The sequence below is a fragment of the Camellia sinensis genome, chromosome 5 (assembly GCF_055761805.1).
Source record: "Camellia sinensis isolate YWXY chromosome 5, ASM5576180v1, whole genome shotgun sequence".
In the NCBI taxonomy this organism is placed as follows: domain Eukaryota; kingdom Viridiplantae; phylum Streptophyta; class Magnoliopsida; order Ericales; family Theaceae; genus Camellia; species Camellia sinensis.
In genome coordinates, this window is record NC_138965.1 from 171,639,275 (window position 1) to 171,663,472 (window position 24,198).

Here is a 24,198-nt window from a genome sequence, read left to right on the forward strand (position 1 = left end):
GTTTTGAGCCTGATGTAAACTGAAGATAGGCTTATTTTGAGCCCTTCTTCAACATTGAAGAAGGGCTCAACACTGTTTGGGACTTCCATGTTGTACTTCCCTTTATATCCTCTTTTTGGTCCCATTTTTGTATGTCTTGGCAGCCCCTGATGTTGCTGTTTTTGGGCTGAGGTCCGAACTCAAAACAGCCATATTTTGACCCCCTTGTCATGTTTTATTAAGGGTCTTTGGCTGTTTGATGAATATTTTGTGTACTTCATGTTATAGCCCTCTTGTGGCCTTAATCTTGCATAAATTGTTTGCCATGCTTGTATCTGTTTTTGAGCCTTGCCATGAACTGTAAATGTGCATATTTTAGGCCCCTATTCAATGTTGTTGAAGGACCCTAACATGTTTGGGGACAGCAGCTGTGAGTTGCTTCATAATCGCATGTTTAGGGCCGTTTTTGTATGCCATTTTAGCCCCATCTTTGCTTGCTGATTGGCCATGTCATAAACTGTAAAAATGCTTGTCTCAGAGCTGTCTTGCTTCTGTCTTCATGCTCCATGTCCATATTATGCATGCTTTGTATAGCTGTAAGCCATTTCGGGTGCCTAATTTCGCATTTCGGGAGGAATTCCATGCATCGGGCGTACTTTCGCCTCATTTCGGGGCTATTTTGCCCCTCATTTTGCTGCTGAAATCCCATTGGCATGTTTTCATATCATTTCCATGCCATTGCATTGCATATGCCATTGCCTCGGTTTGCGTGCCCGTGTGCACGCATTTCGAGGCACTCCATTTTCATTCATCGGCCTCTTATGTGAGTGTGGCTGAGGCTCTCTCATGTTAGTATAAGTCCATGTCGCATTCTATATGCCGTTTTAGCCATTGCATTGCATATGCCATTGCCTCGGTTTGCGTGCCCGTGTGCACGCGTTTCGAGGCACTTCATTTTCATATTATGGCCACTGTTTTGGGCCTAACTAGAGCTGCCTAATTCATGTTTAAGACCATCCCTTGCTTATTTGCATGCTCACCTTGCATGTTTGCTTGTATCGGCATGTTGCATCCTTAGCTCGTATGCCTAGGTTGCATTGCATTGGCATGCATGCCTTGCCTCTTGATCATGTGATAGAGGTTGGGCTTTAGTTTGTTTGATTGGTTTGCATTTCATTTGACATGAAAGTTGCATACTTGATTCCTTGGGCCATCATGCATGGAAATGCGCGATTGGTGGTCCGAGAATCGAGGCACATGCCCCTTTGAGTCGTTACCATGATAAGGGACATGAATGGTGCATATATGCCTTGAATTGTGCTGCCATGCTTTGCTTTGCACTCTGTTGCTGTCAATTGCAGGTTCTGCAGACATTCCTTGCCGACCGGCAGTATATATTGCCGACCGGCAGTAAACAAGCAGCCGATGGATTCATCTTGTGCCGGTGGCTACACCGCACTGCCGGTGGCAATTCTACTCAGCCGGTGGCACTCCCCAGTGTCCAGGGATGCAACCCTGAGGTTTTGACAGCCTCCAGAGGAGCAGAGGAAAGAAAACAGAGGCAGCTTGCGCATGGCGGCGCATTTCCCGAGGCATTTACTGCTTTTCTTAGTCTATTTTAATTTGTTAATTAAATTAGGCAATTTGTAATATTTAATTAGCTTGCGTAGTTAATTAATTTGTAATATTTATTCGGTCCCTCCGAGTGAGGGCAAACTTGTAATAAGTGTGGGTGCGTGTGTGTATGCCTTCCAACCCCCACTTCTTTCTCCCTTTTATTTACCTGCTTATGATGGTAGATTAGGGCACATTTATTTTAGCATACCTTATGCTATGCATGCATGCATTCATGCATTTGTTGACATGCACCAGGCTCGGTACATCATACAAACTACATTGTACTTTTCAATTCCAAATTGAATACATGTTACTTGTAGCATTTCATATGCCATGCTTAGGTTAGCCGAGCCTGCCTAGATTGCATTTTTGCATGTGATGCATTAGCCATTTTTTAACATGAACTAGGACATGCATGTTTGCTAACTAGTTTACTGTTTTGGCACGGAGTACGATGTAAGTATTTATGCTTTAGCATCTCGCATGTGTGTGAATGTTAACATGACAGTATGATTACCATGAGGCTAGCTGCTTATGTGACATAACTGCTTGAATGCCTGTGGATGGAGGTCGAATTGCTTAAATTGGGATAACACATTAAAACTGTGAATTTTAAAGCCCACTAGATAGTGGCAAAACCATCTTTTCTAAAAGCCCACTTGAGGGTGGCAAAACCTGCATTTTAGCCTGCTTGCGAGTAGCAAACCATTTTCAAAACAAACATGAAATGTTTTTATTCCAACTTGGGCGATTTAGTCTATACTTGTTTGCTGCGCGCATAACATAGTAATTCTAGACTAACAATTGGTTTAAGAACACATAAAGTTTTCAAAAACGGATATCACGGTTAGTAGAGGCCGGTCTTCGGACCGGGCGAAAGGGGGTGCTCATAGCTGACCTTCCCCGATCGTACCCAAGCTCCCGAGCCGAGATAACTCCGGTGATGACGGACATGTGGCCTTCGGCACCGAGTCAGGGTTTCCTAAATTTCCCCATTTTAAAAATATTTAGGTGGCGACTCTGTATCTGGCAAAGCAGTCCATGTTTGGCACTACTTTTTCAAAAAAATCTGTTTTCTCAAACAATTTGCCAGATTTGGACTCTTTGGTTCAGATTAAGAACCGTGACACAAATCGAGTCCGAACTGTAGCGCGAGGCCCCCACGCGGGCGCGTCTACAACTACTATTCTGAGCATAACCAATAAACACACAGTCTACTATTTTTGGTTCAATCTTAGTCTTTTTAAGAACAGGAACTTCAACTTTTGCCAAACACCCCCACACTTTTAAGTATTTATAGGAAGGTGGTCGACCTTTCCACAATTCATAAGGAATGCTATTAGTTTTCTTGTGGGGTATTCTATTAAGAACATAATTTGCAGACAATATTGCTTCCCCCCACAAGTTCTGTGGTAAGCTTGAACTTAGTAACATGGCATTCATAATTTCTTTTAGGGTTCTATTCTTCCTTTCAGCAATTCCATTTTGCTGTGGAGAATAAGGGGCTGTAGTTTGGTGAATAATGCCATGTTGTGCACAAAATTCATTTAATGGTGCATCATATTCACCACCCCGATCACTTCTAATATAAATCAATGAATTTTAAAATAAATTCAAGAAAAAACCAAAATAATTATGACTACTCAAGTCAGAATTAATGTTTTGACAAAATCATATCCTCATAAAAAAATTTTCCTAAGAATCAAACAATTCAAAAACCCATTTGATTGTATACATTCTTGCAACTCAATATCAAATAAATGTCACTGTCATAAAAATATTTGTGACAGAAGAAAATTAAATTATCTCAACTAATGCAAGAGATACACCCCCATATTAATAAAATGGTTCATGGTTTAACAAATTCTACTATGCAAGTAAAATAATTATTAATGACATCTCATGTCACATAATTCAATAATCAACATAAAAGATTTCTTAAATTACTTCCCAATTAAACGGACCGATATAATTACATACATCTTCATGTTTAAATTTCTCTGGTGTTTAAACACCCATTCAAAATTGATTAGAAATATTCAAATTAACCTGCTTATGTCCAAAATCGACATAACAATTTATCATTCCAAATCACTTGAAATTATTGTTAAGAAATAACTTGAGTTGATATCATACATTCATATCAAACGCATCAACTAAAAATAATGAATTAACAAAATAAATTAATCATGCACGATCCCATCACTTGCATCATGAAATAAAAAGATTCTCAACTCATAAATAAAATCCAACGCATTTAAATTTTAAATTTCAAAATGACAAAACATACCTACATTTAATAAGTTTGATTTGTACATAAATAAACAAATTAAATATGCATTAAAATGTTCTTGTGAATATATATATATATATATATATTCCGATTCAAGTACAGAAACAATTCAAGACTATGAATCCACATTATAATAAAAATAAAATTAGTTTGTAAAACTAATATTTTACTCTAGAAACAAATTCTTCCATGTATACTCACGATGAATTATGATAAAGTCAAAATAATTAACACATTTTCACAAATGGTTAAAAAATAAGTGGTCTACCAAACGAAACCATAAGTCACTTACAAAATTAACAGATCGTGACCGAGTCACAAAGTTACATGATTGATTAACAAAATTAATTTTCTAGTTACTAAAACCAGAAAATAAATTACAATACAAAATAATTTTATTTTCCTTGTTACTAAAACTAGTAAAATAAAATACCGAAATAATATCTGATTACAAAAATTAGAAAACCAAACCACAAATTAATTTTCTAGTTACTTAAACCAGAAATAAATTATAACACAAAATCATTTTATTTTTCTTGTTACTAAAACTAGAAAATACTGTAATTTTATTTTCCTTGTTACTGAAACTAGAAAATAAAATATCACAAAACTATCTAATTACAAAAATCAGAACAAACACAAAATAATTTTCTAGTTACTAAAACCAGAAAATAAAATAAAACACAAAATAATTTTATTTTCTTTGTTACTAAAACTAGAAAATAATATAATTTTATTTTCCTTGTTACTTAAACTAGAAAAATAAAATACCAAAATAATTTTCTGTAACACCAAATAATATTCTGCAATTGTTAATGACACCAGTATATTACTACTAGTTGTCAAAGAAAAGAGACAGTATATTACTACTATCTGTCATATAGAATAAATCACTATTTGTTTTTCCAACCAGAATATTAGTTTGAAAACACAGAAAATTAAATACAATGAAGATACCAAAAATTAATTCTGTCTTAAGATTGTAGGACAATCTTCACTGTATTTAAAAGATTTAATTCTATTGTGTACACAATAACAATTAGAATTTAAAGAAATAAAGAAAATGAGAGAATTTATTTGATTACAAAAATCAAACTCGAAATAAAAATAAATAAATAAAAACAAATTTTATTTTGTTACAAAAACAAAATTTAAATATGATTTTAATAAATAAAAACAACACTGAAAATAAATTAAATAACTTATTTGATTTAATTTGTTTGAATTATTTTCTAATCAAGTCCAGTGTTTGACACTGTGTCCTTAAGACAGATTCGTCCTCTCCACGGTGCTTTCAGAATTTGGACGTCTATCTCCCAGGATGAAATGATCTTACCACAAACAATAGCAGCACTACAAATTGTTTGCCTTACGAACACACTAAGTGTTTACACTCTTTCTTTCAGAAATAAAATGCAGCAAGATAAAGAATATAATTAGCAGAGGTGAAATATGAAATTTCTGAATTAATAACATCAAATGAGGGTGGTCCTATTTATAGATGTAAAGGTGGCTCTTGGTTTTAAATTGAACAGGTATGATACTTGTTGGTTTTGAATTCAAACAGATTTGAATCTGTTAACAATTGAAACAGATAGCAAAAATGGGAAGGGCCCTGTTTGGATGTATAGAAAATCCAAATCAGTTTAATTTAAATTCTGGATTTTATTTTACCAAAAAATAAAATTAAATTCAAATGTTTTTGGCCCAACCCAATCACACACCAGTGCCCAAGCCCAAGCCCAGCCCGCCCGGACGGACGGACGGCGGTGCGCGCGCGTGGTGATTTTTGGGTCCAATGGGTCTAGCCCATAACCTCTCATTCTAAAACACTTGGGTACCCCTTGGAGCACACCCCAAGTATCTCACCCAAGCCTTATAAACCCTTTCAAAACTTCCCACCAAATAATGTGGGACAAGCCAATTTACAACCTTAAGGAATTTTCACCAAAACTCCATTTCCATGGAGCACACTTTGGCTTCAATTTCCCATTCACTCGGTAATGGTTTTGAGCAACCAAATATACCACGTGAATCACAACGCGGCATAGAACGCGTTACCACTTTGACCCAAGTAAAACGATGCTCGGGGTCCACCTAAAAAATAGACCAAACTTGAGAAAAAAATTTTGGTTTTACCCAGAATTTTTCTACCATTTCCAACAAGAAGAAGAACAGAATTGTCCAATAGCTTCATGGCGCTGTGAAAAATTCGAGCTTTTTGTTTTGTTTTATTAAACCAAAACAAAGATTTGGATATATATGTTTTTTTTATAATAGATATAGATTAATAAATCATATATACATATATCTAAATTTATTATTTTAATTATGTAAATCAATTATTTAATCTTTATCTTTAGAGGATTTTTTTTTAAGGTCCCTAATAATAACAATTTAGAGGCTAAAGGACACACAAAAAGATAGTGATGCCTCACGTCCCTGAAACAACTTGGCGCGCGTTTTTAATTATTTTGTGGACCAAAATACCCTCGCCAAAATCAACACAGAACCAAACTCATTCCGACGTCTCAGTTACATTCCAAACATCCAGCATCTTCACGAACAGGAGACCAGTAGAATTAGGGTTTCAACATCATCTGCACCATCGACATTACAGCTTCGTTATCCTCTCCAAAAATCATTCCCATTCCTTCCTCACAAATTTCTCTGACCTACGTTAAAGCTTCGTTTTCACGGCTCATCATCATCTCAGTCCATCTTCGTCACGTCGCATCTTCATCGCGGACCATATCAGCTCATCATTTAAGTTTCATCCTAACTCTGGTCAGTTTTTCTACAATACAACTAGATTTTCTCTGGAAACACAGTTAATAGCATTTTATAATAACCTTTCATAAATTAGGGTTTCAATTTCGTAATAAAAAGCTACCTGCATTTGAAAAAATTTATTTCTGTGTATTTTGAACTTATTCTTCAACATGTTTGTTTGATTTTATCTGTAAATTTCTCTGGCATTTGAATTTCTCTGATTTTTGATTAATGTAATTTTCTTCTTTCAATTTTCTCTGGCAAGTTTATTTTCACAACAATTTTTTGTGTTTTTATCTTATTCTTGAACATGTTTCTGTAATTCTGTCTATAAATTTTCCTGCTCCGTAAATTTCTCTGTAATATGTATTTTTAATTGCAATGTCTATCTTAATCTAGAATGTCTATTGCTTTCTTGCCTCTGTCTTAAGTTTCTCTGGTATTTATAATTTTCTCTGACCACATCACATCACTTTCCTCCCTTGTGTCTTTGTCATTTTAAATTTTCTCTGGAATTTTAATATTGTGGACTGGAATGAATGTTTCTTCTTGGAATTTTCTCTGCCATATGTACTTTGAGAAAAAGTTATTTCTCTGAATTTTGATCTTATTCTTGAATATGTTACTGTCATTTTGTATCTGAATTTCTCTGCTTTGTAAATTTCTCTGGAATATGTATCCTTCTCTGCAATGTCAATTACACTCTTGCCTCTGTCTTAAGTTTCTCTGGTATTTATAATTTTCTCTGGAATGAATGTTTCTTCTTGGAATTTTCTCTGCCATATGTACTTTGAGAAAAAGTTATTTCTCTGAATTTTGATCTTATTCTTGAATATGTTACTGTCATTTTGTATCTGAATTTCTCTGCTTTGTAAATTTCTCTGGAATATGTATCCTTGTCTGCAATGTCAATTACACTCTTGCCTCTGTCTTAAGTTTCTCTGGTATTTACAATTTTCTCTGACCACATCGCACCACTTTCCTCCCTTGTGTCTTTGTCATTTTAAATTTTCTCTGGAATTTTAATATTGTGGACTGGAATGAATGTTTCTTCTTGGAATTTTCTCTGCCATATGTACTTTGAGAAAAAGTTATTTCTCTGAATTTTAATCTTATTCTTGAATATGTTTTGTCATTTTGTCTCTGAATTTCTCTGCTTTGTAAATTTCTCTGGAATATGTATCCTTCTCTGCAATGTCAATTACACTCTTGCCCCTGTCTAAGTTTCTCTGGTATTTATAATTTTCTCTGACCACATCGCACCACTTTCCTCCATTGAGTGTCTCTATCATGGTTAATTTTCTCTGCTTGTGTATGTAAATTTTTCTTGCATTTTAATATTATGAATTGAAATTTTCTCTGGAATGGAAATTTCCTCAAGAATGTGTAATTTTTTCCAGAATGTGCATTTTTCTCTGGTATGTTTATTTTGTTCAATTCTTGATTTCAATATGGTATACTTCTCAGTGCCATGTTTACATTACTTTGTTTATTTTATCTTTGCTAATTGTGGAATGCAAATTTTCTTTCACTTGCCATGTTTACTTTTTTCTATCATTCATTTTCTCTGGTATGTTTACTTCTATCTGTAATTTAAACAATTATTGAAAATTTCTCTCCCATGTTTATGATGCTGTGTTGATTTTCTCTGACATGTCAAATTTTCTGTAATTTTCCCTTATCTGTAATTTTCTCTGGCATCTCCAATTTTCTCCCTTATCTGTAATTTTCTCTGACATTTCCATTTTTCTCTGGGATTTAATGTTGACATCTCTATGCTTTAATCATTGTCTAGAAATGGCAAAACGTAAAGGCAGCGAAACACCGGAAACACCAAGCAAAAAACAGAAACTGTCTCAGTCTTCTTATGGACTAGGATCAAAAACCAGCAGCAAAACACTAGAAACACCAAGGAAGCAAGAACAACTCTCTCAGTCCTCTTATCATCTAAGATCAAAAACCAGCACTAAAACACCACAAACTCCTTCCCAAAACACACAAGTCCAAGCTGATGAAGCAACTAGCATCCAGATGAGTACCCCAACTTCAAAAGACTCAAGCTCAAGGGGGAAAAAACCTATTAAACTCCACAGAAAGAGAGCTCACTACAGCATTCAATTCCGATCCAACCTCTCATCTGTCGTCTCCTTCTTTCAAACACTTAAATTCAGTTCAAAACATCTTCTAGAGCTTCAAAAGACCCCATTCTGGTATTTGATTCAAGCTCTAACCACTGGAAGGATGGATCCAAAGAAATCTAGGAAATCCGATGATGATGTAGTTGCCATAATCCAATGTTACAATGAAAAAACAAAAGCATTCACAGTTGGGAAGAAGAACCTGACCTTTACAACAAATGACATGACCTTGATTTTTGGTTTGGAAGGAGGTAAAGGAGCCATGTCATTAAGATACTCTAAAAAGCCAAAATCTGCATTCCTCAGGAGAAGATTCCAAAAGGACACAAGGCTCACTGGTCCTGTTCTTAAAAATGCCTTGGTCAAAGTAATGAAAGGCAAGCAACCAACTGACTTCAAAGATGTAGCAATCATTGTTACATTGTACTTGTGTCTCACCCTATTTTTTGCAACAAGTGGGAATTCAATAGGTTGGGTTTTTATAAAGTATGTGGAACCTCTTGAATCAATGAAACAGTATGATTGGCCGGAAGCAATCACATCAACATTGATTGATTCTATCATGGCATTGCATAGAACTCCAGAAAAAGTTACGGGGTGTGTCATTGCATTGCTGGTAAGTATAATATCCATTCAAATTTGCAGTTATCATACTTACAAATTTGTGCGTTTACAAAATTTTATTTACTTTCATTTTCATCACAGTATTGGCTATGTGAACATGCAACTATCATTGACTCAGAAGACAGTAACACAACAGACTTCCCAAGATGTGCCAAGTGGAACCTTCAAACCTTGACGAAACAGCTGCAGAAGACACCAGTCCACTCTCTTGCACCTCGACAGGTTAGATTCCTATTGCTACCGAAATCTCAGTGAAATTTCAAAAATTTCTCTGACTACTGCTTTGTTTCCCTCCTTGTGCATTGATTGATTAAGATTAATTTTCTCTGAAATATCAATTTCTGTTTTCTTCTTTGTTAACCACTGGTCTATTTCTGCCATTGTAATCAATTTTCTCTCCCATCCAAATTTCTCTGACCACAATTGTAACACATTAACTTATATGCCCTGATTCATTTTCTCTAATATCTGAATTATGTTCTTTGTCACATAATTTTCTCTGGCCCATCAAATTTTATCTCCTTGTGTGTAATTTTCTCTGCCCATAACTTGTGTGCCTTGCATCTTTGATTAACACTGTTTATTTCTACCCTTCTAATGAATTTTCACTGGAATTCAAATTTCTCTGACACAAATATAGTAAAACATTAACTTATAAACACTGTTTATTTCACTGTTTCATAATTTTCTCTGCCCCATACAATTAACTCCATGCCTCTAATTTTCTCTTGCCCAATACAATTTTCTCTGAAGTTTGTTTCCAATTAGTATCATTTAGATGAATTTTATTTTCCTTATTTGAATTTTTTCTCTGAGTGAATTTTGTAACATTTCTCTAATAAAAGAGTCTCTTGTTACAGATTGATAACAAGCAGCTAGTCAAAAACCCATCTGAGGAGTTTTGTCTTGGCAAAAAGACGAAGAAAGAATTAAAAAAGGCAATTGTCATATTCAAGGAGAAATTACAAGATCCATCTGAAGATGGAGGGAATGAACAAAAAGAAGAAGAAACCACCAAAGAAACCAGCAATGGACAAGAACATCAAGCAAGCAGCACAGAAGAAGAAACCACCAAAGAAAGTGAAGAAATAGAACCAGAAGACAAAGAACAAAATGAACAGAAAGAAAATGATGAAGAAAGTGATGAAGAAGAAAATAATGAGCAGATGGACCAACAACATGATGAAGAAAGTGATGAAGAAGAAAATGAACAGAAAGAAAGTGAACAAGAAGATGAAGATGAAGATGAACAAGAAGAAGAGAACAAGGATGAAAGTGATGAAGAAGAAAATAATGAGCAGATGGACCAACAACATGATGGCATTTGTGGCTCAACAATGCATCAGCCTGAAGAATTTGAGGAATCAAAGGATGCCCAAATTGCTGATCTACGTCAAAGACTGAAGGCACTGTCTCAATCTAAAAAAGAAGAAGACAGAAATTGGATGGAATTACTTGCTGAAAAGGATATTTCAATAAGAATCCTGACATCACATAACTCAGAACTTCAAGAAAAAGAAAGCACAATCCGAATGAAACTAAGGATGTTGGAGGTTGAAAAAGCAGACGATGCAAAAACAATTCAACAGTTGAGGTGTTCAAATTTGGAGCTTGAAACTGAAAATGCCAAATTGCATGAACAAGTTCAAGAACTATCTGTCCAACTAGCAACACAACCATACCGAACACCAACACAACTTCAACCACAAGGTCAGTGAAAATCTTGAGCCACAAAAAGTTATGTCCTTGTGCCATCATAACTCAGAGAAATTTCTATTTATTATAATTTTCTCTGTCATTGGTAATTTTCTCTGGAAGTTATATCTCTCTCAACACATTAGTTATATTTCTACTGCTCATTTCATTTCTCTGTATATTTTCTTATTCCATTTTTGGGGCTTGTTTGATTTTCACTGTGTATAGTTGGAATGCAACTGGAACAACAACCAACAACCCAACAAGAGCAAATCCCACACAAACAACAACCGAAACAAAAGAAGAAACTCTATGGTAACTACAAAATATTGAATTAAATAAATTTACATATTGAAATATCATCTGTTGCTTCAGAGAAATTTCACTTTTCCTAATATTTTCACTGCCTACAGTCAAAAAAGATCCAACCTCAATGATAAAAAATTTAAAGGCAAAAGAAAGGAAGGAAAAGCAGCATGATCCAGAATTCCAATATCCGAAAGTTGCGAAAGTGACTAGAGCTTCAAAACAAGCTGCAAAACAAGTTGAGCAAAGCACAAAGGACAAAGAAGTGCTTGATGCTGATGCATACGTCTTGCCTCAACCTATAAACATCACAAAATCTTGGGTCTTTCCACAAACTCTTCCCATTTCAAGATTGATAAAAGATCATATAAAAGACATCTTGCAGCACATATCAAATGTGTCTGGGCTTGAGTAAGTACAACAAACAAAATAGAACATAACAAACAACAAATTACAAACTTATGTTGCATTAACAACAATTCAATCCCTTCTTTGTCATCTTGTAGAGCTTTAATTTGGACAAGTGAGTTGAATATCATTACCTTTGAAGACATTGGAAACCTCATAAAGCAAAAAGAAATTGCCAACAATGTAAGTCTTTCCCTTTCATCAACGTTTCTCTGCAATGTTCCATCAGCCTTTATAAAACAATATTACAATTATAAATCATATTTTTCAGGTCATTGATGGCTATGGAGAGATCCTTTTGGCTGACCAAATCAGAGAGAAACAACAACCAACCTCATTTTTTTTCACATCCATGTGCTTAGTATGTTACTACTATTTTATTTGATTTTCTCTGGAATTTACTTTCTACTTTCTCTTCTTAATATACTTCTTGAAGTCAGTTGTGTCACTAACAAAACCATTTTTTGATTTTCTCTGAGCACAGAATTTCATCAACATGACAGAAAATCAAAGTTTTCGAATGTCCTTATTTGACAAGCATATTGAAACAGCATGGAGGAACTATAGGTTCCTCCATTTCCCAATAAATACTGGAGGTAATGAGAAGTCCACACATGGAAATCACTGGACCTTGCTTGTCCTGGACAAACAAGACAATTTATGGAGGTTCTACAACTCATTGAGGCCAAGGAGGGATGATGCAGAAGACAAATATGTCAAAGATGCAAAACAATTGGTAACGAGTGCAAATTTCTCTGATCCATCATCATCTTTATGTGATGATAATTTTCATAGAATCCCATTGACTTGTCCGTAAATTTCTCTCTTATATAAAAATTATTTTTTTGCTGCAAGATTACGTGGAGAATTTTCTGAAAGCTTGTCTTGAAAGAGACGCTCAATCACAACCCTCTTTCAAATTAATTAACTCACAAAACACAAGTTATGACTTTGAGTATGTCAACAATGCTCCACAACAAGAAAGCGATTCGTAAGTTTCATACATCTATAAATAAGATAATTTCAGTTGCATGTTTCTTAAAACTAACCATACCTATAATTTGTATGCAGTCTAGATTGTGGCCTCTTCGTCTGCTATATAATGAAACAATATAGCAAGCATGAACCTATCAAATCCAAATTATCCACACAAGAGATAAGGTTGATGAGGGCAGAACTCATAGAGAGATTTGTGACCGAAGTTGGCAGGTCATGGACTGAACCAATTGAAATACCCCCAGAAGAACCACAAATGTAATAGTGAAACTAGTGAAAGGAAGACAATGTACATATCCACACAGAGAAAATTGTCTCACATATATGTATATATCCTTTCTTGTTCATACATTGAAGGAATGATGATCCTTGACGTATATGTATATATCCTTTCTTGACTAATCTAAATTTCATTTTTTTTTTATTTCGACTAATGTAAATTTCAACAATTGTCTGCCAGAGAAAATTGTCTGCAGAAATTTCTCTGGTATAAACTACCAGAAATTCATAGAGAAATTTAACTTGTATCGTCCCAAGGGGATGCCTATATGATCATGTAATCTGTAAAACTTTGTGTTGGTACAAAACAATCATCAAACTCAACAAAACACAAAGCACACAGTAATTTTATCTGCCACTGGAAAATTTCATTGCATGAATTTCAAATTTCAGACCACAATGCCCATATAGTTTTCTCTGTTGGTGAAAAATTTCTCTGGATGAAAATTTCTCTGGCTTTGACACAAATTTCTGAGTTCAAGTGAGTCCAGAGAAATTCTTTCCTGGTCCAGAGAAATTCTCAACTCAGAGAAATTTTTTGAATGCTGTCTGCTGTGCACATTTCTTGAAATGACTGATATGAAGCTACCAGAAATTTACAGATAAATTTAACTCATATCTCACCAAAGAAGGTGCCTATATGATCATTCAATCTCTAATGCACTGTGTTAGTACAAAACAATTATCAAATTGAAAAAACACAATCCACACAGTACTTTAGTCATATTGAAAAATTTCTCTGGATGAATTTGATTGCTATTATTATATACACTGTCAAAAAAATAAATTTCACAAAACAAAATACACAAAGTAATCATCAAATGTATTATTCCATCAATAAAATGTATAATCCTCAACTATTTAACAAAGGTTCCTTGCATGTCCTCTTATTATGGTGACCAATACTCTCACAACGACTACACTTAATCACCCTTTTAAACTCTCCAGTAGAAGCAATTCTGTTCTTCTTCGGCCTCCCAGCAGGTCTCTTGCTCAATGGAGGTAAAATCATAGCATCTTCAATGCTACACACAGGTTTTTCAACAGTTGGAACTGGGCCAATCGAAAAGGAGTATGCTTGACGATACATATCAGCATGAAAAAATGGTTCAACAAATGAATTCAAATTCTTTCCACTCCTAAAAATTGCAGCAACAGCATGTTGACATGGATACCCATTTATTTCCCATTTTCGACATGAACAAGTTCTCAACCCAAGATCAACCATAACCGAAGGAAAACAATGCACTTCAAAGACATTATCAGATGATAAACTCACATTCCATGTCCTCCCGTCCAAAAAAGACTTCTCCAACACACTATCCATACGAGGACACAATTTTATTCCATTTACTAGAGAGCAGCCTCCTATCAGACCTCATATTCATGATTTGCAACCGTATCATGTCCACCAAATTTGTTATTGGCAAGTGCCGAGCTTCTCGTATCCATGAATTGAATGACTCAGCAACATTTGAATACATCTCACCATAACGTTTCCCTGCAAAATATGCATCACTCCAATTTTCATATGGTAAACTTCTCAAGAAAACACTCACAATGTCTCCTCCCTCACTTTTTAACTCATTTAACTTGAAATGAAATGATGCCTTTGTTGGAGCATATGCACATTCTGAAAACTTGGACACAATCGTCTCCCTAACCAAATTTGTGTTTCCACATGACAACTTATCCCTCAAATTTCTCTTTAGATGTTCCAGACGAAATCCATGAAAGCAGTTAGGGAAAAACCTAGCAATTCCCTCCACAATTCCACAATGTCGATCTGATATGAAACTTATCACCCTTTCTGATCCTAATACTCCATATAAATGTTCAAGAAACCAACACCAATTGTCTTTATTCTCAGCATCAACAACAGCAAAAGCTACAGGAAAAAAACCTACAAAACAAATAGGAACAAGCATATTAGGTACACACATGCAGAGAAAAATAGAACAATAAACATCCAGAGAAAATTCACACATTGGCAACATCCAGAGAAAATTGAATAAGTGACCAGCTACAGAGAAAATTCACACAATCATAATATACAGAGAAAATTCACTTAGTGACCACCTACAAAACAACAGAGAAAAATAGAACAATAAAACAACAAGAGAAGTTTGACACTGCCAACATCCAGAGAAAATTCACACATTGGCAACATCCAGAGAAAATTGACTTAGTGACCAGCTACAGAGAAAATTCACACAATCATAATATACAGAGAAAATTCACTTAGTGACCACCTACAGATACAATTCACACAATGACAACATCCAGAGAAAATTCATACACTGACAAAAATCCATTGAAAATTCTCACAGTGGCCACAACAATAGAAAATCCACACAGTGGCCAAAACCAGAGAAAATTCACATTCACTCAATTCCTACATGTATAGAAAATTCACATACTTAGATAAAAATAGATATATTTACAATTACCTTCATTCCCATCTTTCCCCGTTGCAGCAAGCATAACTCCTTTGTATCGTCCTTTCAAAAATGTTCCATCAAGAAAAAGCAATGACCGACAATATTTGAAACCAGCAATGCATGCATGAAAAGCCACAAACACTCTTTTGAAACGCTTGTTATCTTCAAAATCTAACTCAAAACGACTCCCTGGATTGTTCTTCAATGCCTCATCAAAATACCACCGTAATTGATCAAATGACAAACAAGAATCCCCATATGTACTACATTTTGCTTTCTCAACACTCAACCAACCACAGTTATAACTAATTGGGACCCCATACTTGTCTTTCATTCCTTTCACAACATCCACTGGACGAGTTAAAGGTTTTGCACTTACCTCTTCAAGTATCAGCCCAGAAACCAAGCTGGAAGTCATCCTCGAATGTTTACTCGTACGAACCGCCACACCACACGTATGTTCATTGTTCAAAGTCCTTATGTAGAAGAACCCATTTGTTTTTTCAACAGAAGCATGTACACACCACATACATCCCCTTGATTCCTTATATGCACATTCTGCCGTAACCCTCAGCTTGTCATTTTTAACATACGTAAACTGAAAACCAACCTCAATAGCATACTTGCATAAAAAAGTACGGAACTCAACCACAACCCTCAAACTTTTGTCCAACACTCGTAATATTATTCCGCCAACTAGCCGACAATAACACCTTTTCTTGGTGAGAACAAAACTTAGAGAGTGAATTCCTTTCAACATCCACCAGCCTATCACACTCACCATCCACAACATCTACCCAATTAGACCCCACTTCATCCTCTTCATCAGAAGTACTACATCTACTAACTGAAACATCAACTATATCAACACCGCGTGCACAAACAACCCTCAACATATTCAGAAAATCAATATTATTTCGAACCATACAATTCGGATGGCCCAAAATAGAATATGAAATACACATAGTCTCAGGTTTCAAATTCTCCCATGTTTTACACAAAATGCCAACCAATTCCTCAAAATTCAATTCGCATGAAACATTAATGACAATAGTATCATTCCCATATTTGCACAGCAACAACACTGCACTGTCCATTAAAACTGAAACAAAAAACAACAAAAAAAATCACACAAACACTTCACAATAACAACATAAATGTCCAGAGAAATTTCTAAAAATTATAATTTTCTCTGAACTTAAAATAAAACTCCAAAGACATCTACAAACTGATATTCACCTTCAAGATGATAAAAAACAAAATCACAGAAACTTAATGAATCACAGAGAAATTTACTGCTAACAATTAAACACAATTATAGAAAAAAAATCACATAGAATACAAGTCCAGAAAAATACTTTTCTCTGAACTACAAACTGAAAGTGAGTAACAAACTTACAATTTTCTCTCAACTACAAATACAAGTATAGAGAAATTTATGAACTTACATTCACTTTCTCATATTCTATCGCCATTACAAACTTCTAATAATATGTCCATATGCACTTATAATTTCCTCTGGACTACACAAACAATAGTGCAGAAAATGAAATTTCTCTGGTTTGAAAAAATATAGAACACAACTATAATTCATCAGCATGTTGATAAAAAACAGAGCACCAAAAATGAACTCTAAACATCAAAATCACCTACACTGTCAACACTATCTGAAATTGATCAAAAAAACAAAGAATGAAAAATTAATTCCAAAAATAAAAATCAACTCTATCAAGCTGGCCTCTCTCTAAACAAAAATAAAAATACATTTGGAATCTAAATCGAAAACAAACCTAATTCAACTCAACTCAAAAACCTACGCGATCAACACACTGTCAACACTCTTTCAAATTGATTAAAAAACAAATAATAAAAAATTAATTCCAAAAATAAAAATCAACTCTATCAAGCTGGCCTCTCTCTACACAAAAATTCAAAACAAATATCAAAATGCATGTGCTATCTCCATCGAAAACAAACCTGATTCAACTCCACTGAAAATCTACGCGATCAATACACTATCACACCACTGAAATCTCCGACGAAATCTCCAACAAAATCTACACGATCGTAGCAATCTTTCTCGTCAACTCCACTGAAATCTCCGACGAAAACTCCGACAAAATCTCCCCTTCAAATTCGGTTTCCAAAATGTATCAGTTAACTCAACCATATAATATTCAAACAAATTTATGTTATAAAGGAAGGGTAATTTAGGTACTTTATAACCTAAAATAAATTTGAGGGACCTTAGCCATCAAAACATATTATAAAGGACCTCTCCTCATATCAAAAGTAGAGGAGGTATCTATGGGAAGAAATTTTAAAATTCAAATATTTCTATGGGTGGATATGGATGAATATAGATGTGAGAGTTGTGGGTGATGGATATAGATGAATATGGATACAAAATGAATATTTTATTATTTTATTTTAATTTTATATTTTATTATAGGGATAGGGAGTGAAAATGCCTGAATAGTAGGAAGAGAAGTAAAGGGAGGTGCCACGTATTTTTTTTTATTTTTCTAACATTATGAGAATTTAGGAATAGATTTTTGGAGCCTTTTGAGAAAACACTACATTTGGTTATATATATAGTATAGATAGATGTAGAGATTTTAAATAATTTATTAAATATTTTATTAAATCTCTTATATGGGTGTGTAATTTATATGTATGTGAGTTTGCATGGGTCTCACATTTATGTGAGAAGTTTGATAAAATATTTGATAGATTATTTGAGATAGCTAATATTTTCCTTGTGTATTGGATCATTAGAAAATATGAGGAGACATGATAATTTGTGATTGATAAAGAATACTTTTGAATCAATTAATAATTTTTTAAGAAGAAAATCTAAAAGAGAGAAGTTTACGGTAACAAAAGTTAATGAATAATTATTTTTTAAATGATATACAAGTCTAATTTTTAGATTTATTTTTTAAATTTAATTATGTGTAAGTGAGATAATTAGTTAATAATTAAAAAAATATAATCAAAAAATAAATAAAACATAAAAACAATTAATTGATTAATCATTAAAATTAAAAAATATATTTAATTTTTAAATTCAAATAAGCTTGCCTGTTTTTATTTTTCAGAAACACTTTTTTAGAAAATTCTACTTTTTTATTTTTCGTATTTTTTTGTTTTTACTAAATTTTTTTAATATTTTAAGTAATTTTTTTACTTTTTAGACATACCTAATATAAATGCACCTAAAAAGTAAAAAAATTGTAAAAAAAATCTTTTAAAAATTCACTAAATATCAAAAATATAAAAAAATATAAGAATTCAATACATTTTATATATTTCTATGTATTTATTAATTTTTTAAAATATTTTTTCACAATTTTTTTTACTTTTTAGATACATCTAACTAAAATGCATCTAAAAAAGTAAAAAAAAATGTTTAAAATTTAAAAAATATCCACAAAAAACAAAAAAATATGAAAACTAAAAAACTCAATTTTTAAAAAATTTAATTCAAAAAATTCAAATCACGAACTATTATTTTGTTGTATGCAAAGGACGTATGCGCATATGACACCAAGGAAAAAAAAAAAAATGCCAACGACCCATGCGCGTATGAAACCAAGAAAAAGTTTATTGGTATGTTTGGTTTGTGTTTGAGAGATGTGTTTTAGAGATAAAAAATACGAAAAGTTGTTTGGTTTGGTTTTTTTCAAAAAATATTTTAGAAAATTATTTTGAGAAAGAGTTTTGGAAAAAGTAATTGATTTGATGTGTGTAAGAGAGATTTGTTTGGAAAACTTTTTCGGTTTACAAGTTTTGAGAAATTTTTTTGGGAAAATTTGTTTGGTTTGATTACTTTTAAAAACTTATTTGTAGAGAAAATTTCCTAAAATTTTTTTAGAAATACAAACTAAACGAACCCTATATATTTTTAAATATATATATATATATATATAATACTTTCAAGTTGAAGGGCATCTTTCGGATAATTATGATCCAATCCCAATGTTAGTATCCTTGATGCATAAGTCTTCTCGAATTGACAGGATATGTGTTGGGCGTGAAGAAAGAGAAGATACTGGTTGTTGGGATTCACAATTGTGTACTGCATCTTTAGAAAATATGAGCGACGTGATAATTTGTGATCGGTAAAAAATATTTTTAGATTAATCAATAATTTTTCAAGAAGAAAATCTAAAAGAGAGAAATTTATGGTAGCAAAAGTTAATACATAATTATTTTTAAAAATTAATATATAAGATTTATTTTTTAAATTTAATTACGTGTAAGTAAGATAATTAATTAATAATTAAAAAAATATGATTGAAAAACAAATAACACATAAAAATAATTAAATTAAAAAAATAAATTTAATTTTTAAATTCAAATACTGTTATTTTATTGTTTGCAAAGGACGTATGTGCGCATGAAACCAAGAAAAAGCTTCATGATAAGGTTTTTTGTCACTTCAAGTGGCCCATGAAAAAGGCAAAGAACAAATGTGATATAAATTAATAAAATTTATATATATATATATATTTTTAAATATATATTATATATATATAATACTTTAAAGTCTTAATTTTGTTAATTTTATATTTAAAAAAAAATTGAATTACTTTGATTCAATTTCAAATTGACGGTCTAAAGTTAAAAAAATAATAATGATATATACTTTGATCTTTAAAATTATTAATTTTGTCAATTTCATCTTGAAATATTAATGACAAAAATAAAATATAATTTTATAATATTGAGAGACATAATTAATATTGAAAATTTAGATCTTAAAATGACACAAAAGGCATAATTTAGAAAGTACACTTGAAATTTATAATTGTTTTTGATAACTTTAAGTGACCGTTTGAAATTAGACCTATTTTATTTATATTAAAAAATTCAGAGACAAAATTGAAAAAGTTAAAATTTAAAGAATTAAAGTAACATAAAATTCATGCTTTAAGAATGATAAATATATGAGGAAATATCATTTTAAAAATTTATTTAACCCCTATTCTTTTAATATTATCAATTTTACAAATAAACAATTTGATTTTTGATCAATTTTATCCATGCTGTTAGCTACTATTTATAATCAAACAGAAGTGCTGACATGACACTAAATATTCGTTTGAAATTTTATTTTATCCCAAACTATTTTTAAATTATCAATTACACCCCCGAATTTCATTTTATTCAAGGGTCTAATTGATATTGTGGGGATAGTTTGGAGAGTAAAATAAAATTTCAAAATGAAGTTTGGTTGTCACATCAGTGACATCCGTTTGATCATTGACGACAATTGACGGTGGAGTAAAATTGATGTAAAATCAAATAATTTAGATATGAAATTGATATTATTAAAAGAACAGAGTTGAATTGATTATTGAGTAATAGTTTACTGGATAAAATGATATTTTCTCTAAATATATTTATCTTATATTTTTTTTATTAGTGTGACACATAAATGTGTATTTAAAATGGAATTTAATAGGAATAATTCATGCAAGGAAAAGGAATTATAAAATTTATTAATTTATTGCATCTCAAAAATGTTGGGGGTACACCCATAAGAAAGAAAAGTTAAAAGAAAGGAAAAAAAATTTGTGGCTACAAAAGTTTATGGACAATTATTGTATGCAAAGGACACAAGGGCCTATAAAGTCAGGAAATGATTCTCAATATTTATAGTGCGTCAATTAACAAATTTAAAATAAGAGATTAAATTGAAATAATTTATATATATTAAACACTAAATTCACACAATTTAAATATTGAAAATTAAATTATAATATTTTTAACACAATTTAATTATTGAAAGTAAAAGACCTTGGAGTGTGGCCTAATAGCCCTATTTTAGGATGTGGTGAGTGAGAAGTTAAAGGTCCGAGCTTATAGAGTAGTGGCGACTCTTCCAATGTAATCTAATTATACTAATATTTGACCCAAAAAAAATATTAAAAATTACAATGATACAAAACTCATATTTTATGAGCTAAAAATATAATTAAATAATTATTATCTTTGTAGGTGTTTTGTTTTAAATAAATGATCTACATTAAAATGTTCACACTAAGATTTGCTCAAAATATAAATGGCCCCATGTGGTTTTGAAATTTTTAATCATGTAACAAATGACCCTCATGAAATTGTTAAGTTAATTAACAATTTTATTGTATTGAAGGAAACTTAAGAAATTTTATTTTTTCTAATGAAATCTAATCTAAATTTCATAAATAAGTAGGGAGATTTCAACTGGTAATCTTTTAATGAGATGTTGAAATTCTGACCAATCAAACTAATCCGATTGATTAACTTCAAGATGATTAACTAAAGAAAGTATAAATAGTTCCCTTCAAGGTTCTACATTCTCCATAACCAGCAAGGCTTCATTTTGTAGGTCCTATGGGACTCCCACAACGATGATCTGAGTTTTTCATTTCATAGGCCTTGAAAAGAAAAATACATATGTGAAAAATTAACTTGATTGGAAATTGATAGACACACTAATTAATTATGTTTCATTTTATAAAATTGATGATAAATATAATTTTAAACTAAAACTGTTTAGTATATAAAATTAAATATGATAAATTAATATGTTTATTGATATCTAATTAAACTAATCTTTTTCATATATCTTCTTTCTTTTGAGGTTTACGAAATAAACAGTTCAAATTACTGTTGTAGTATAACAATTCCAGTTCTGACTCGTTATCTAAGGTATTTCGGATTCGGGTTTAATACTTTCGGATTGTTGTTCATATCTTGTTTCCCTTGTCTTCTCTCTATTTTTGGTTATCGGGTTGTAATTGTGCATTTGGAATAGGTTGGTTGCTTCCTTTTCAAAACCTCTTTTGCCTAGAATTTAGTCTCTCCACTCGAGCAGGCATTCTCACGCTCGAGCAGGCTTCACAAATTTTGCTCCTCTGCTCAAGCGACAATTCTCACGCTCAAGCGAGAATCTATAACTCTCAGCATTTTTTTGCAGGTCTGCAGATGCTGCGAGAATGCATTGGACGCTCGAGCATCCAATTTCACGCTCAAGCCGGAGTCTGCGTTTGACACTCGAGCAGGGCTTTCGACGCTCGAGTGGACTGTGTGAATATCAGTCCGAGAAGATGAAGTTTTGAGTCACTTTTTCATATATCTCTCTCTCTCTAAAACTCTCCAAAAAGCTTATTCTTGAACTTCTCTCTCTACATTTCACCTTCTCTCTTCATCTAGATCCATCATTCTTTTCACCCTAGTGCATTTGAGAAAAAGGTAGAGCTCGTCAAAATCTACATTTTGATCCGAATAGAAGTGGCTTTCGGCATTCTTGGAGTTTCTCTCTTGTTGGGTTCATCTTTTTCTTTTGAGGTAAGGATTCTTTATACACTTTCATATGATATTTAACTTATATATTGTCTCGTGTAACAATGGAGTGATTTGGGGATGTTTTAACAAATCTAGGGTTTGGACTTAAAATACAAAGATGGGTTTGAGGTATAGGTTAAATTAATGTTTGTGAGGCTTGAAAATGGTGTTGTACCATGTCTAATTTGATGATTTTGGCACTTTGGGAAAATGGGTAAATTGCCTTAATTGGGTCAAACTATTATTTTGTATAAAAATTGGAATTGGCATTGAAAATGTGAAATAAAGAGAGAGTTGACCTAAATGGTGGAATTGGTTATGTCTAATTTTATTATTTTAGAAATTTTTTGAATAAATTATCTGTTGAGATTGAATATCTATTTAGAGATAATTGTATTGGGCTATCGGTGGAGGATAGCTTTGGATTGTTATAGAAATTGCATGTGGACTAGGTAAATTGAAACACATCTTTTGATGGTTGTCATTGAATATGATCGTGATTATATACATTGTATATGTATGTTTGTTTGGAAGTGGAAAGGGGATGTGTTTCATGTTCGATTATCCTTTTAAATACATTGCATATGTATGTGTGTTTGTTTGGGAGGAGAAAGGGGTTGGATTTCACTATAATTAAGTTGGCCGGAGTGTCCTGGGTGAAAGCCCCAAAATTATACATGGGTGCCTAGCCCGAGGACGAAATTTTCGTAAAATGGCAATTGTAGTGCTTGTATAGCCTACGTTTACATGGGTCCCGTTTGACGGCTGCCCGCGAACGAAATATCTGTGAAATGGAAATTTGAAGTGTTTTATGCATATGTGTGGTATGATTTGAAATTCGTTGAGTTGTAATCTCAGTTTGATTGTTAAGGAATAATGATCTTGAACAATGACCGGAATAATAATTGCAAGTGAATGGATTAAGGTTTTAAATTGATATTTGATGAATATTTGTATAATCATGAAAGGTTTGACTCAAACATTGTTTATGTACTTGTACTTATATCTTTGTTAAGTTTCATATATCGTGTTAGATAATTTCTACTAGGTCGTGGCTCACCCTATTTAGGAATAACATTTTCAAGTAATGAAGGCATGTCTCCTCCAAGACAATAGCATTGGATGGATCTTGAGAAACAAGGGTTTCATGTTTTGTTTATTTTGTATAGCCTAGGGCTAAATTTGTATTGAGCGAAGCTCATTTTGTTGTAACCAAGTCAAGGCTTGGAAAGGTGTAAGTCAATAGGGCATTTAATTTTGTCAAACTCTCTTGTATATGTTTAACTTCAGAAAATGAAAGGAATATTCACTTTAA

At 32.7% G+C, this 24,198-nt stretch overlaps 2 protein-coding genes across 3 annotated transcripts; one reads left to right on the forward strand and one right to left on the reverse strand.

Moving 5' to 3' along the window:
- The first annotated feature begins 8,124 nt into the window (after nucleotides 1-8,124).
- LOC145790985 (uncharacterized) lies at nucleotides 8,125-12,649 on the forward strand. The gene is made up of 8 exons (XM_082870436.1): nucleotides 8,125-9,415; nucleotides 9,505-9,645; nucleotides 10,284-11,133; nucleotides 11,347-11,433; nucleotides 11,532-11,835; nucleotides 11,931-12,015; nucleotides 12,104-12,193; nucleotides 12,317-12,649. The coding sequence occupies exons 1-8, from the start codon at nucleotides 8,423-8,425 to the stop codon at nucleotides 12,647-12,649; spliced, it is 2,883 nt and encodes a 960-aa protein (XP_082726562.1). The 5' UTR covers nucleotides 8,125-8,422.
- A 1,269-nt stretch (nucleotides 12,650-13,918) lies between these two features.
- LOC145790986 (uncharacterized) lies at nucleotides 13,919-17,815 on the reverse strand. Of its 2 annotated transcripts, none has more exons than XR_014330498.1 (2): nucleotides 17,526-17,815; nucleotides 13,919-15,010 (listed from the first exon to the last, which is right to left on the reverse strand). XR_014330498.1 is itself a non-coding variant. In XM_082870437.1 (2 exons), the coding sequence occupies exons 1-2, from the start codon at nucleotides 16,339-16,341 to the stop codon at nucleotides 14,427-14,429; spliced, it is 1,368 nt and encodes a 455-aa protein (XP_082726563.1). In that variant the 5' UTR covers nucleotides 16,342-16,938; the 3' UTR covers nucleotides 13,919-14,426. The 2 variants fall into 2 exon arrangements, 1 of the variants encoding a protein (XP_082726563.1); XM_082870437.1 differs by lacking the exon at nucleotides 17,526-17,815 and adding an exon at nucleotides 15,558-16,938.
- Nucleotides 17,816-24,198: the final 6,383 nt, after the last annotated feature.

Bases quoted from the DNA above. Each gene is read 5' to 3' on its own strand.
- LOC145790986 (XM_082870437.1), bottom strand. From the start codon at position 16,341: ATGTTGTGGATGGTGAGTGTGATAGGCTGGTGGATGTTGAAAGGAATT. The intron at 15,011-15,557 runs GTAATTGTAAAT...TTTGTTTTGTAG, and splicing joins GGGGAAAGATGGGAATGAAG to GTTTTTTTCCTGTAGCTTTT.
- LOC145790985 (XM_082870436.1), top strand. From the start codon at position 8,423: ATGTTGACATCTCTATGCTTTAATCATTGTCTAGAAATGGCAAAACGT. The intron at 11,134-11,346 runs GTCAGTGAAAAT...CACTGTGTATAG, and splicing joins AACACAACTTCAACCACAAG to TTGGAATGCAACTGGAACAA. The intron at 11,836-11,930 runs GTAAGTACAACA...GTCATCTTGTAG, and splicing joins TCAAATGTGTCTGGGCTTGA to AGCTTTAATTTGGACAAGTG.